Below are 16,166 nucleotides of genomic sequence, written 5' to 3' on the forward strand. Positions count from 1 at the left end.
TTTGTAACAAAATGTTACAAAAACAGCAAGAAAAATGTTGTAAGAGTGGAGGTGACTTCAGACTCCAGAGAAAGTACTATGTAGAGATTGCTAGAATCCTAAGCAGAAGGAATTGTAGAGAAATGACAGGTAGTGCAAATGGCATAGACAAGTGGAAAAAGAGAACAAAGACTACTTTTTCAAGTAGTTTTGAAGAGAATAAATGAAACAGGATAATGGCCTAAGGAGATGAAGGACATTGTACACAGCTGTGATATGACCCAATTTCTCTTTGATTTGCAGACTAATACTCTTATTACCATAAAATAAACACATGCTCAGTAATTGCTTGCGAAGTTGTATTTATTTTTCAGATCCAGTGAACAAGTGAACAAAACACCTGATTCTGAGAACTCACTTTTTAACATACATGTTTAGTCATTGTCACCATTTATGATTATTTTTGTTCACTTATAAAATAAATACCTAGCCTGTTACAACTGGAAAGGTAATGAAAGCGTTAACTCGCTTTAGTCATAGATTGTTGGCACTTGTCTATGCAAGAGCACGCTGTGATGTGCCTGTATTGGTAGGATTTTTTCTTGCCATCAGGGCAATCAAGAACAATTTCTCTGTATTCGTACTTTTCATCGTGGCAGCAAACGCATGAATTTTCCAGCTGAAAGATGTCATAATTGTACCTGAAAGAGAAGAAAATTCAATATTAAATATTTTTGGACTGGCTTTTGAAATAAATTGATACCAATACCCAAATTCTAGTTAATTGTATAACTGACTTCATAAGCCTTCCAACCAACTTATTCTTTTCCTAGACCTTGCATTTCCCTCTTTCAGTATAAACTTCTGGTGTGGAGCAGTGATAATTGGCATGTAAGACAAAAGAAATAAGAAAAAGAAATCCAAAATGGAGGTTTCTAATCTCACAGTTTCAGCATTATGGTGCAACAAATTTCATAAAGGCTAAGATAGATTTTTAATTTAATTTAATACTATTGTTGCCCATTATATTAAGCTATACATGAAAGTGTATACATACAAGGGAGAAGCAAAATATATGTCTAAAATTCAAGTCACATTTTAAGAACACATTTAGAGAAACTACTTTCTTGCTGAAGTACTCTCTGCAGTTACCGCAAGAAATTGAATACATTTGCCACAAATATGTTAGGCATATTTACAAAACTAGCTCAAATTTATTCACCATTATTGAAAATGTTTATTTTATTTTACAGGTCTAATATTTTATATATTTGCTTCATAAGATTCTGGCCATAAAAGTGTTGCTCTCATGTAAGAATTTCTCCATGTAATGTTCTAAAAGCTTAATTTCCTCAACAATATCACAAAGTTACTGCACAGCACACAAAGTAAAACTCACTTGATAATCGTCTTGCAATCCCCTGCACATCTTGCCATCTCAACTTTTTTCTTGCAACCATTGAACTTAACAGTCACATTGACAGGCGTAGTTTTGCAAATATTCTTACCTAAAATAAAACACGTAACAGGATTTTACATTTACAATTGCTAAGCCCCCATTTTTCATATTGATGAAATGGAGAGTAATAGTAGAAACTACTTCACAATGTTATTGAAGGGATGTTATTGATAGGCACCTGGCTGATTCAAATAAATGCTACCTTATTATTATGGCAATGATCAGTGTTACAAGAGGCAGAGAAGGGGAAGAAAGAAGGAGTAAGAAAGAAGAAAAAGGAGAAAGAGAGAAGGAGGGAGAGAGGAGAAAAAGAAGACAAGTGGGATGGTTTGTTTTTGACAGGAACTTTCTTATTGCAGGTTATCCTTCTGATATAATGTATCAACTTACAACATAATATGCTAATGTTAGGAAAGCAAGCTGAGCCCATGGAAATTAAAATTTATTTCTTATACATATAACTGACTTTTACTGGGAAGAATGCTGCAACTAATATAACCAATTGAATATAATTTATTATGTACAAATATTAATTGTTAGTATGTGCATATAGGTTAGGTTACCAGCTATTAAAATTCAGGAGGCTTTCTGTCTATGATCTGCCATTTTGTTTTAAAGAAACACTAAAAGTTTAAATTTGCATTTCTTCGTTACTCAAAATCTAATTTTACTTACATGTATAACAACATTTTTTGGAATCATAGACTCTCTCCTCCTGTAGGGTTAAGAGGATTAAAAAAAAGAAAAGATGAGTAAATGTCTTCAGAATTTTTTTATACATAATATGTCATAATATATATCATAATTTATTTAGATAGCATCACAAAGGGGGGAAATGAAAATGTGACTGAGAATTTAGACTAAACTTTTTTCAACACTGGATAGAAAAAAATATTCAATTTAAATTCTTCTGAAAAATAATATATAAAATATAAAATTATTGTTTGTTTAAATTAGAAAATACAATAATAATGACATTACTACTAGACTACGTTTCTGAGGAGCTCTGGTGGCACTGTGGTTACAGTAGTGGGCTGCTAACCAAAAGGCTGGTGGTTCAAACCCACCAGCTGCTCCATGGAGAAAGATGAGGCAGCCTGCTTCTGTAAAGATTTACAGCCTTGGAAACCCATGGGGCAGTTCTGCTCTGTCCTATAGGGTCACTATGAGTCAGAACTGAGTCAGTAGCAGTGGGTTTTAAGTTTCTCATGGACAGGGTATATTCTATCTTATATACTGTTAAAACCCCCAAATATATAAATGTCTCAGAGTAAAATCTCAATAAATGTTGCAATAAAACTATACACTATACTATTGATTACATCTTTAGAATGAACAATGATAATTTAAACTATAGCTTTCACTAATACTTTAAATTTAAGCAGTCATTAATATAAAATTCTAATCATATTCTTGGGAGCTCTGGTAGCATAGTGCCTAAGGCATTTGACTGCTAACCAGAAGGTTGGCAGTTCAAACCCACTAGCCACTCCTCGGAAGGAATGTTAGGCAATCTATTTCCATAGTGATACTGCCTTAGAAACCCAAGGAGGGGTTGCTATGAGTTGGGTCCGACTTGACGGCACAAACAACAACAACAATCATTTTCTTTGGGGATAGAAATAAAGACTGTGGAACAAAATTAAAAATGTATAGTACATGTGATTATATAGAGTATTTGTATTTTAATAGAAAATAGGGATTGACCTGAGTCCATGAGCCATTGAAAATAAAAGCTATTTGTTTTGTAGAAAAACATTTAAATGATTTCTCTGGTAACTTATCTCTTCTAGAATAGCAGTACAGTATGTTTTATATAATATACCCTTGATATGAAAAATAAAAGCAATAAAAGGTGGACAAATCTGCACTTATATTACTTTGGATGATATGACTTTGTGCAAAGAGATAGAGAATATCTAAGAGATTTCCTATTGGCAGAAATAAATTTTTCCAAGTGAAAAAGTTAATAGGCTGGGTTTATGTTCAGTATCAGGTATGCATCTTGTAACTGGATTAAGAAGATGACTTACTTCTGCACACCAGGTCTGCTTTGGGCAGGCTTGCACTACTGCAATGAAACCAGCATCACTGCAGGAGTAGGTGAGGCATGGGTTGCTGGGGTCATCAAATGAAGCACCAATCTGAGAGGAAGATTTGAAAGGAAACTATATTAGCCATGATTTCTTTTTGAGGTTGATAAAACAAGTAAAAAAAAATTAAAAAATAGGTTGTTTAGTGAATTTCTAGAGGCACTTTCAGCCAATAGACTAAAATGTAAGGAAAGGTAGACTGATAGTCCTACCTCCATGAATAAAAAAGTTCCTCATTGAGAGCACAGACTTTGTTAAGATTCTCAATACTCAAATCAGATTCATCTATAGTTACTGTATTGTATTTTTCAAGGATTTTCCAGAAGGATTATTATGCTGAGCAGGCAGTTTACTACTTGTTATGTATAAGCTCTGGAGCTCTGGTGGCACAGTGACTAAGGCATTTGACTGCTAACCAGAAGGCTGGCGGTTCAAACCCACCAGCCACTCTGCAGAAGGAAGTTTGGGCAATCTACTTCTGTAAAGATTTACTACCTCAGAAACCCAAAGGGGGTCACTATGGGTCAGCATTTACTCAGTGGCTGTGAGTTTGGTTTTTTGGTTTGGTATTTATGAGCTCTATGGAAAACAAGAAATCTAAGTAGAAAAAATTATCAAAACAAAAAAAATTATCATATTAGAACAAGTGAGTGTTCTCACAAAATGTTTTTATTTCTATCTTTGTTTTGTGTTCCCATGCTGTTAAAGCTCTCTAGATTGCTTTATAAGGAGCTCGGATGATGCAGTGTCTAAGGCATTTGACTGCTAACTAGAAGGTGTGTGGTTCAAACCTACCAGCCACTCCACAGAAGGAAGATGGAGCAATCTACTTCTGTAAAAATTTACCACCTTGAAAACCCAATGGGTGTTGCTAGGAGTTAGAATCAACTCGATAGCAGTGACTTTGTTTTCTATTTATTTATTTTGGAGGGGGTTAGATTGCTTTATAATTATCTCATATTCAAAATTCATACATTAGTTTGAGAAACTGTATTCATCAGGGCTTAAACCACAAAAAGAGCTCTTTGATAAACTGAAAGTTTACTATTTCAAATATTTTCCATCTAAATAGACATAAAACTTTTCTTTTATTCTTGTAAAATCATTATATTTTGTTTTTAAAAACTGACCTAGGTTCTTATGGCATATCTCCTTAGAAACTGAAAAAGAAGCCCAGGTAGAAATTTGGGTATAATAAAGAGACTATCAAATTAAAATTCTTAACATTTGCTAATGCTTAATCCACATATATTTTATTTTAGGTGTTTTAATATTTAGGATCACATGTTCATATACATTAATATGAGCATCATCTGATTTTCATGACCTCTTGATACTTTTTCCAAAGTGAAATTACTGTCCCAAATGCCAAATTAATTGTCACAATCCATCTCTGAATTTTCTGTATTGAACTAACAGTGTTCTGGTCTTTTGAGTTTTCCTATTTGATCTCTGACAGTTTGGCCATCTGATCTTTCTGGTTATAATTACAATTTAACTATGTTCATTGATTTGAATGTTACAAAGTTTGTCTTCTCCATCTGGCAAGGCCCCTGGGTAATTTTGTTAGGAAGCTCCACTGCTGGGTAGTTAATGATCAAGTATATTTTCTCCCTTTGAAGAGAACCATGATGAATGTTACATTTGCTGTTCCTTTTGAAATGGATATGGCAAGAAATGAACAGATTTCCTTTCTACCATTACTTATCCTTTCATATTACAAACTGAATGCATCTCAGTATACCTAAGTATTACATTTATTCAGATAATTCAATGAAAAAAAAAAACCACTTTAAAGTGAAAAGAAACTTACCTTATAGTCAGTATTGTTAAATAAGCATGTCTTTGGTTCTGAAAAATAAATACATTATCTTAAAATATTCTTTTTTTGCTTACACAACAGAAATTGTATATGAGATCATATTTATCATCCAATCATAATGTTTCTTCCCATAACATCTTTACCTCCCTTTTAGTCTACTGAATATATATCCATAATGGCTAATTCTGGATTTCCCTCACTCCCAAACAAATTTTAAGGGGACAACTACTCATTTTGTTTTATTTATCACACCAGGCTAGGTTAGTGCTTAACATATTAGTAGCTCAATAAACATTTGCTAAATATATGGATAAGTAAATAATGAACAGATTGAACTTGAATGATGTCTTACGGATACATACCACAGTATCCAACTTCACAGCAGGTATCATCGGATTTGAACTTTCTGAGCCTCTCTCCAGTTTTGCATGTGGGTGGGGAAGGGCACTCCTTGGGTTTACAGTCTACAGTTTTTGCATCAGTACAGGTACACTTGTGGCAATTGGCAGTCCATATGTCTCCAGGCTACAGACACAAACCAAGTTTAGAGCTCTGTTCAAATACAGGAATGAGAGCAATTTTGGATTAAAGTAGAGGAAAACCGTGTACTTACAGATTTCTCTTCTCCCAGAGGACCGTAGCAAACTGTTAACATGGAATTATAAATGGAATTGAATTTGGCAAAATATAACCATCTGTTATTTATAGATAACCACTCAGTGGCCAACACTGTAATTGGCACTACAATTTCTGAGTATCAGAATCATGGAGGATTAAATGGTGCTTTAAGGCAGATAAACCATACCTGGCTTTTTTGAGAAAACTGTCCCTAACAAGTACATGTATATCTTATTTTTACAATCCCCAGCAAAGGATGATCCTTAATTTCTTGTGACAATGATCAATAAACCTTACTGTTACTGTTTTACTGTTCAACTTCTGCCTCCAAAACCTACAAGTCTCCAAGGCTTCATAAATATAAGACTCAAGGGCATTTTCTCAACTTTTCAAGTTTTCTGCAGCAGTTGACATCATTAACTCTTACCTACTTAAAAATGCTCCCCTTCATTTTGATTAAAACTGTGACACTCTTGTTGTTTCCTCATATATGTTGACAAGATTCATCCTGTCTTTATTAGCAGCTCTCCCTACTTCTTCCCATTTTCTCTCTATCCTTTTCCCTGGTACTTCCCTCCATCTCCACACTGTCTACTGTAGCATTGAGTAAATGACTCTCAAATGTCTAGTGCAAGCTCAGACTTCTCTCTTGAGCCCTGGACTCAGGTCTCCCTCTGTCTAATAGATATCATCCAGGCAGATCCATAGGAACCTCAAACTCATGTGCACACAACAGTTTGTACAATCTTTCCTCTAAAACCAGCTTCTATTCTAGACTGGCTTACTCTTTTTAAAGACCCCGCTATTCTTTCAATCATTCAAGACTAAAATTTAGGGGCCATTTTGATTCCTTCCATTCCATCACTTGGTATCCAATCCAATATACTGTCAAATCGTCAGCCTCTCTTTAATCCCTTCTTTTCTGAGTTCCACATGCTAGGTTGTGCAATCTACTTCCGTAGTGATATTGCCTCGGAAACCCAATAAGGGGTCTCTATGAGTTGGATCTGACTCCATGGCAGTGAGTTAGACATGCTACAACACTAATTCAGAGCCTTAGTATCTTTCAGCTAGTGTGCCGACACGGCTTTCTGGAGGGGTTATTCTGACTTAGATCACTTCGGGTTGCAATCAATTCTCTACACCATAAACCAAACCAAACCAAACCCACTGCCACCGAGTCAATTCCAACTCATAGTGACCTCCATTGTGTTTTTGAGGAGGTAAATCTTTATGGAATTAGATTGCCCAGTCTTGATTCCATGGAGTGGCTGGTGGGTTTGAACCGCCAACCTTCTGGTTAACAGTCAGATGTCTTAGTCACTGTGCTACCAAAGGTCCTTTCTCTACACCATAGGCAGAATAATTTCCCTAAAGCATAACTCTCATCTCATCACTCCTCTATTTTTTTTTTTTTAAAAAGAAACTTCTGTTGTTCACTAATTGTGGTATAAAAGAAACAACTCATTCTAGCATTCAGCCTTTCAAGGTCTCTCTTAATTTAGCTCTAACCCACCTTATCAACTTTGTCTAACTTCTTTACATACTCTGGACTAGTATCTATATTGTTCTCAAATTCCACTTCTATAATTAAATACTTTGCGGGCTCTCAGAAAAATACAATATATGTGATATATAATATGAATCTGCTCCATATAGAATGCCTATGTTACTGTGAAATTTATTTTCTGCCTTATATGAAAATTGCTTGTTTCTTTGAAAATTTACCTTCTTCCACTATAACCTAAGGCCAGAGTATATTTTTGTTAGTAATTTTTACCACTTTCTGCAAAGTAGATCACTTTGTCTTAAGACAAATAGGAACTCAGTAAGAACTCAAAATTATGAATTCTAGCTAACTCGAACTTTCTTGTTATTGTTCAGTCCTTGATAAAGCTGAAATTATCTAGTTAAAAACAATTGATCAAGCTAACTTTTAAATACATGAAAAACTGAGTAACTAAACTTTATTCCTTATTTTAACCTAAGTAAAGAGATCATGTGTGTGGTTTGGCTTCATTAATTTGTATGAAGAAAAAAACCTACTATTCCCTATTTGTTTGACGAATAAAAGCTAAATTAATCACTTTAAAAATTCCTATTCTTTAACACTTCCATAGCTACCACCTGACTATTGGCATGATCTCTCAAATTGTATTTCCAAGAAAAATCATTAGTGCAGAATGCTTTTGAAGTGGGAGTGTTCTTACCTGGAGTTGGTGGAAGTGATGATGTTGGACATCCTATGTATATATGTATGAAGAAAATCAAAACATAAACAAGAACTTAATATCAATCTCTGATACTATTGGAATACACTGGGGTCAAATATAGTATTTAATTCATTCTTCTATTATGAATATAATTGGCTACAATTGCTAATTCTATGAGCACATAAATTTCCAGATATCACCCTTTTCTGCTCGTCATGAAATCCGAAATTTCCTTTTAATTGACTTTGTATTTTAATGGAAGGAGAACATGATATTTTAAAGCAGAAGACATCAAAGTAAACTTCCCTTCAAAAATTTCTTAGAAGACGATTCTGATGAATAGGACAATAAAATGCATAATTAAATAAGGAAAAGGATGATTCAGATATAGGTAAAAATTTAACTACTAATAATTAATTAGTGTTAATCCTTTTTGTCTTTTTGAAGTACTTCAATCTTGTTTTGCCTACACTCTCACCAAATGCTTTAAACGTGCCCTATGTGTCTTTTTCTGTGCCTTTACATATCACCTATTTTGGTCAACCCATGATCCACTCATAAATTTCAAATTTAATTTGAAATCTGCTAAACCCAGGTCAATATTTTTTCTACTTAAAAATGAAAAAGGCTGGCTTAGGAGCAAAGTAATATTGAAGAATAACTTAAAATTTCTAAGTGGTTGGGTAAAGGAAACTATCAGACAATAGCTACAGAAAAACAAATAAGAAAGTAGTCAGACATGGGAGAGTTTGTCTCAACTCTTTACTGAGGGAGGCTAACAGCTAATCATAAATGTCTAACCAATTAGCAGAAATAAGCCAGAGGAGAGAGAAATGAACTGTTAGGCATAAACACAACAGAAAATCTTTCCTGAATAGAAGAAGTCCTAGAAGAAACCAGATGTTTCTTGGGGGATATTTCTAAGAGGAGCCATAAAGAACAGCCTCTGAATCTCCACTTTGCTATTAGAGTCATTTCTCTAAAACAAAGATCTTATGGTAAAATCTTTAAGTGAGACCATTGGATAAAGACTCATTTAAGTTTGGCAATAAGGTCCTTCATGAACTTTGCCCTATTTACCTTTCCTATCTCATTTTCTCCCTGATCATACTGTCACTGACATTATCTGGTTAATTATTGCATTCACCCATGTAATCTCATGTCTCTGCCATTTAAAAGGCTCTTTGGTAGAACTTCCCTCTCTACCTCAGGCAATATTAAACACAATCATCCCTTCTATGATGTCTTCTCTTAACACCACCAGCTGATAGACAGAAATTAACATTTTATTCTCATATCACCCCCACGGATCACAACTGTACATGTTTTTAGGTTACCATGAGCACTGTAGTAATGGTATCTATGCCTCTGTATTCTTCACTTGAGCATAAAATCACTCAAAGGCAAAGCCTATACCTTACTGCCATCAGTGACTGCTACAGGGTCTTTTATATATATATATATATATATATATATATATATATATGGTGTTCAAAAATGTTAATTGAATAGATAACACAGAAATTAGGGAATTTCCCATACTGACCTGTTTTATTTTCAGTTTCTTGATTCCCTTCTACTATAGTGGTTCCTGAGGGAAAATGGAGAGATGCTATTGAGCCCTGGTGGTATCATGTTAAGTGCTCAGCTGCTAATTTAAAGGTGGGCAGTTCAAACCCATCAGCAGTCCTCAAGGGAAAAATTTGACAATTTGTTTTCATAAAGATTTACAGCCTTGGAAACTCTATAGAGCAGTTCTACTCTGTCCTATAGGGTCTCTATGAGTTGACATTGACTCGATGGAAACATGTTTTTTGGTTTATTGTAATTTTGTTTATTAGAATAAGTGTAGGCATATCAACTCTATATGTGTACGCATATGCCTGTGATCATACAAATTCACGCTCAAGCAAAGCTTCACTTGGAATAGACAATTTAATTTATTATAGTTTATTTGGGTCATCTTATTTTACCTGGATAGAATGCTTCTGGGGTCGTCACTGGTAACACCGAAGTAAAGCCTATAAAAGTGGTGAAACAGATTTCAGAATTAGTACACTTCATAATGCCATCTCAGAGAGCTCAAGCTGTATGACTAAGTCTTCAAGAAGGGAGCTCTGGTGAAAATCTAACCCAAAAAAATCCCAGAGAAGCAAGATACCCCTAGTTGGCCTTCAAAGTCATGTTCCAAAAGGAAATTTAATACCATCTTTCTGGCCTCTCTTTCTTGCCTCTTGCCTACCATCCTACTCCCCTAAACTAAACTCCTTATATATATTCAAAGCCACATCGATCATTGAAGATTTTGTATTGCCAGTGTTCACATGTTTGCAGTCCAGTCCCAGAGGTTTATTTGACTCCTGGGAAGCAGTGGCTACTAAGGGAGGGATAAAGTGCTAAGTACAAGGGACTGGAGAAGCTAGAGGTCAACTTCAGATAAGCTGTCCAATCTTCTGAGATGCCACCAAGTAATGTTAATTTCTGATTATTAGACTCACCTGTGGCAGAAATTCCAGGAGCCGTGGTTGTTTTAGATGCTTCCTTGTTGGTACCTAAAATGAACAGGGGGAAAGTAATGGACATTTTCAGGTCTTCAGGTAACTTCACATGAGCAATGGTCCTGAAGTACCTACAGCATACTGATGGCTCTACTGCTAGTCTGGGCCCCTCCCCCAACCACCAAAACATTAAGAGGTCCCGTCTTAGTAACTCCCTGCTCAAAGAGATAAACCAAATACTTTCCTAAGGCCCTGATAGTTTTGTCACCTCTGGGACCCCTTCTCTAAATAACAAGAACTTTTCTCATACTTAATTATTTCATTTCCTACAACTTGGTCTCATGGCTCACTTATATTAATTTCTGGGATGTAGAAATAATAGAGTGAGATAACATGAAAAACACATGTGTGTAAGTTTGGTACTTATTCCTAGAGATAAATGTTTGTTATCTGAAGTGTTTTGGTGTGAAAGGGGTGATAAATTCTGAGCATGTAAACTTCATTTGAGTCAGTCATTCCTATTACTTGAGTTGGAACTTTCTGGAATATCACTTGATACTACAGTAGTACCTCCAAAGGCAAATGAGGTGCATTTCATATTAGACATGCCTACTGTTCCTATATGAAAACATCAAGAGGTCTCATGGATTTATGCTTTGTTGAAAGAATGCTGGCTGGATTTTAGCTGCTACTCTCAACTTCAGCAGTGTGCCCTTGTGCATTTTCATAACTCATCTGAGGGCTGTGGCCCCAGAAACCCAGAACAAGAAGACAATCTTAGAAGAGTAGAGAAAGCACATTCCCTGATACAATTCTACCCTGTTTCTTGGGGTTTTATTTTTATCCTGTATATTCTACTGTGCTGCAGTAAAGACACAGGGGTCATAAACGAAGACCTAGAAGATTTGAACCACTGGTGTTCACGTCTTTGCATTCCAACTCACGAGGTAATGCTACGAAACTCCTGGGGTAATGCTGTGGCAACGCTACAAAAGGCAGTTCTCAAGAAGGGATTTTATTTTCTAGGCTTAGACACTTAGAGACACTTACTGAATATATTTACTTACCTGCAGTGGAACTTCCAGGCATAACAGTGGTACCTGTAACAAGAAGTCAGGATACACCTTACAAAGCCTTCCCCACCCAAAGTGTTGTATTGCCAAGTTTTCCTGCTTCTCTATAGCAATAGAAAATCATTTAATGAAGTTTTTTTTGCACAAAATGTTAAGTCTGGCATGGTTTCCAATGTACCTTCTCACAATTGCATGTTTAAAGGACAATTCCTTCATAGATCTCTTTAGAATCTGATTATTGAGAGCACTTTTTCTTTTATTCACATGCTTTCTTTCCAATGACTTGCCTCCCTTGTTCTCCAGTGGGAGAAAATCAGAAAAAAAAAAAAAAAAATCCTGTGTAAACTTGTGACCATGGATTAGGCATTTCAATTTAAGCCTTAAATTAATTAGCAAGTTTATTTGCATCTGTTTTAGTTATCTTCACTCACCTTCTTGGCTACTGGTCACTCCTAGTGATCCTTGGGTAGTACCTGACAAAGGAAAGAGTAAATTTCAAAGAAAGTAAGTGTCTGAAGAATTTTATCTGTAGTATTTTCCCTAGGAAAAACAAAGAAACTAATCTAGGTTGGCCTCATGATCTTTTATTAAAGGAAAGCCAACCTCTTTCAGCCATGCTTATTTCATTCTCAATGTGTGTCTAATAAATTTAAATGAAAAATCATTGAGAATAATCTGGCAAAATTCACTTGATGAAACTCCTGCTCCAGTGGTTCCAACACCTTTTTTAAAAGTTGTGGTCTCTGTGAGATTAAAAGAATAATATGAAAAATTTTGAGAACTTGTAAATATAAAAAGGTTACTGCAATGTATTAACTTGTCTGTAAAGCTGCTTAAAGGAGAATTCCTTTTGTGACTTGACCTACCTGTTCTGAAACTTCCAGTTGAGGCTGTAGTACCAGATCCTGTCCCAGGCGTACCTGGGATAGGAGAGAGAAGGGAAAGAGGGTAATAAGAGTATTATTTTTCTTATGGAGATTATATTTTTGAATAATTCTATGTGTTTCATGAAAAAAAATTATTCCTTCTCTAGGATTTCATGTATCAAGGGGTGCAATACATATGTTCTTCCTTGCTCTGTTTTATTCTCTGTAGTTAAATTGCATCTTCTAGAATCCTTCTTTTCCAGAGTTAGGATCATGGAAAGGGAACCTTCCCAAACTTCACCTTTCTTACTTCCTGATGCTCACCTGTTATACTTCCAATAGGTTGGCTCCCTGGAATTTTGTTGGTCAAAATGATGCTAAGTGGTGAGAATCTTATTTCAAAACAGTACCACCTTTTATTTTCAAAGTTTCATAACTGTAAGGTTAAGCCCTTTGAAAAGTAAATATTATTTTTAAAATGTTCTCAGGAATTTCTGATTTACCCTGAATTATCTGAGATTCTGAATCCCCAAAATAGAGGCAGCATAGTCTTCTGGGTCCTTTATGCTAAGTCAAACCTATACTGATATTATAGAGCTCAAACTCCTCCCTTTTGAAGCTTCTTTTGCCTTTGTCTACTGCTTAGATACTAAGGAGCCCAAGGAATTCTTTTTACTGATTTTAACACTTTATGTGCTCCTATAGCACCCATAGTTTCAAATATCATTTGTAAGCAAATGACTGACCAATTTCTATTTCCAGTATAGATCCCTCTCCTGGACTCCTTTCCACTAATCAGTCCTGCTGGACATCACTAGCTGGCCACCTCAGAAGCAATTCAACTTCACCGTATCTTCTATCATTTTTTTTTCTTCTTCTAGAATATTCCCAAACTTGATGAGTGATACCATCCTCAATCTACCCAGGCACCCAAACCATGAACTAGGTCTCATTCAAACTTCTTCTTCTCCTTCATCTCTTGCAAACTGTAGCTGGTTCTACCAACACAATGTTCATTCCTTCTGCCTCCCACTTTCTTACTGCAGTTGATAATTATCTCTCGCTTCTAACAGTCGTCAATCCAGACAACCTATCTACACTCTTACTCTCCTTTATATTAATCATCTACCCTTTATCTAGTAGGAAGCTCTGGTGGTGCAGTGGTTAAGGCATTTGGTTGATAGCCACAAGGCAGGTGGTTCAAACTCACCAGCTGCTCTGTGGAAGAAAAATGAAGCCATCTGCTTCATTTACAGCACTGGAAAGCCAGTGGCGATTGCTATGGGTCAGAATTGACACAATGGCAGTGAGCTTGGTTTGGTTTGGTTTTATCTAGTAGATTCTACAAAAAAGCAAATCTGAGATGGCAATCAACCTATCTAAAACCCTTCAATGACTTCTTACTCCATGCAGGGTTACATTCCACTTTTTTCCTTTTTTTCATGCTGTGAATGAGCTTTATGGAATACAGAACTGCTTATTTCTCACTTGAGGAAATATTTGTCCAATTTTTACATGTAGAAGCTCCAAAATACCTTCCAGCATCCTCTTTTGCATTGCTCTCCCTACTCCTGGGTTGTATACCAGAAGCATACTGGATTATTATGATTTCCTAAATATACTGGGCTATTTTTATCCCACCAGCCACTCCTCGGAAGGAAGGTTGGGCAATCCTACTTCCGTAGTGATACTGCCTCGGAAACCCAAGGAGGGGTCGCTATGAGTCAGGGCTGACTCGACGGCACATAACAACAGCAACAACAATTTTTATCCCATATATTTTAATAAAAAAATTTTTAAAAAGCCTTTCCTTGATCAATTTTCATTGAGTAAAGCAAAAAAAATATTAATATGACCCCAAGAAAATTTTCTATATTTATTTCAGTCATTTTAATATTTGTGGGTTGAAAATGCTTTGCTTCTTGATGACTTTACCTGTTATACTAGTGTCATTTGCAAAGGCAAGTGCAGAAATATTTTACCAAAAAACGATTCCTGTATCACTGAGAAGAGCTGAGAAACTATGTCCTAAGAAAGGTGCATCTGAAATCCTGAGTTCAGGGAATAACAGCATTACAATGACCAACCTCAATTTATTCAAAGGAATGAGTCTTCAAACGAAAAGTTTTATCATCTCCTGTCAGAAGTAAAATCCCATTAGTAAATAATGAAATCCCAACAATTCTACAATGTCATGACTGACCTGTTTGTATTCCACTTTTGGTGGTGGTACTGCTTAGTCCTGAAGTTGTAGCCTCTGAGAATTAAAAAAATAAAATAAATAAAAAAGAAAAAATTAAACAACATTGAAATTTGGGAAAATACTTTTTATTGCTTTAGTAAAAGGCATGTTCCCAAAGAAGATGGCTTCTTTGCCTGAGATACAAATGGAGAATTATCCTTGGTAATGACTAACCCACCTCGGAATTTGTATGTGCATTGTGGTATGAGAAGACACACCAGTGGAATTTTAAATGGAAATGAGATTGAGAGAGTAATATGTTCTGAAACTGAGAGAAACACATACATAGAGAGAGAGAGATCAATCATATCAATTGTTATTTTGTTACTGAGAATAACGTGGATCTGGACAAAGTTACATGTTTTATAAGCAATCAAAGAGATTCCTTATGCAAAGAGGAAAACACCACATTTTTCAACAGCCTGTTTTATTCCCCCAAAACAATGTATGGCAAACATCTTATTCTGGAGCCCTATTTATATTATTTAATACTTTGGAGAGAAGGGTTTTTTCTCTGCTCACCTGTTTTACTTCCAGTGACTTGGCTCCCTGGTGCTTCAGTGGGAACTCCTGGGGAGGAGGGGGTATAAGGAAAGAAAAAAATTTATATCTGTTGGCGTCTAAGTTATGAGGAAAATGATAAGAATGGATTTTATATTCAAGGGAAGTCTAGGATAGATAATTAAACATCTTTACTAACCAGAACTAGAATTTTCTGCTACTCTGGAAACTCCAGTTTAACCTGAAGTAGTACCCACAAAAGTAAGACATTAAAGAACTTAAAGTAATACATCATCCTTGTTGTTGGTAGGTGCCATCGAGTTGGCTCTGACTCATAGTGACCCTATGTACAACAGAACGAAACACTGCCCCATCCGGTGCCAGACCCACAGTCCTTGCTATGCCCATGCCCATTGTTGCAGTCACTGTGTCAATCCATTTTGCTGAGGGCCTTCCCCTTTCTTGTTGACCCTCCACTTTACCAAGCATGATATCCTTAGTTTCATAAAACTGTATCTAAAAGGCTGGCATACAGGGAAAATCTATCTGAAGAGCAAAAGCCCAAGACTGATTAGCATATCATCTATTTAAACAAAATACAAAAAGCTGTTTCAACTCAATTTTTCACTTACTCATTATTTGCTACAAACTGGGGAAAATAATGAGAATCAAAAGGCTGAAATAGCAAACCACTCACCAGTTGCCGTTCCAGTTCCAGTATTAGTCTTCACTTCTGTAGAAGTTGTAGCCTCTAAGAAGAAATAGGAAAAAGTGGTATGGAACATCACAATAACATTATTAC

At 35.7% G+C, this 16,166-nt stretch overlaps 1 protein-coding gene across 1 annotated transcript in view; it reads right to left on the reverse strand.

The window, feature by feature from the left end:
* Positions 1–499: 499 nt before the first annotated feature.
* Positions 500–16,166, reverse strand: part of LOC103194585 (apomucin-like) — a gene marked incomplete at its 5' end in the record, with an annotated part of 51,058 nt that continues 35,391 nt past the window's right edge. Inside the window, 11 exons of the mRNA XM_007937989.1 lie at positions 500–680; positions 1,379–1,487; positions 3,319–3,369; positions 10,158–10,205; positions 10,683–10,736; positions 11,750–11,782; positions 12,187–12,228; positions 12,622–12,675; positions 14,825–14,878; positions 15,386–15,433; positions 16,062–16,115. Of these exons, the coding sequence (XP_007936180.1) occupies positions 500–680; positions 1,379–1,487; positions 3,319–3,369; positions 10,158–10,205; positions 10,683–10,736; positions 11,750–11,782; positions 12,187–12,228; positions 12,622–12,675; positions 14,825–14,878; positions 15,386–15,433; positions 16,062–16,115 (728 nt within the window). The remainder of the gene's footprint in view (positions 681–1,378; positions 1,488–3,318; positions 3,370–10,157; positions 10,206–10,682; positions 10,737–11,749; positions 11,783–12,186; positions 12,229–12,621; positions 12,676–14,824; positions 14,879–15,385; positions 15,434–16,061; positions 16,116–16,166) is intronic.

Source organism: Orycteropus afer, unplaced genomic scaffold (genome assembly GCF_000298275.1).
Source record: "Orycteropus afer afer isolate SDZICR_OR568_19922 unplaced genomic scaffold, OryAfe1.0 scaffold00045, whole genome shotgun sequence".
In the NCBI taxonomy this organism is placed as follows: Eukaryota; Metazoa; Chordata; class Mammalia; order Tubulidentata; family Orycteropodidae; genus Orycteropus; species Orycteropus afer.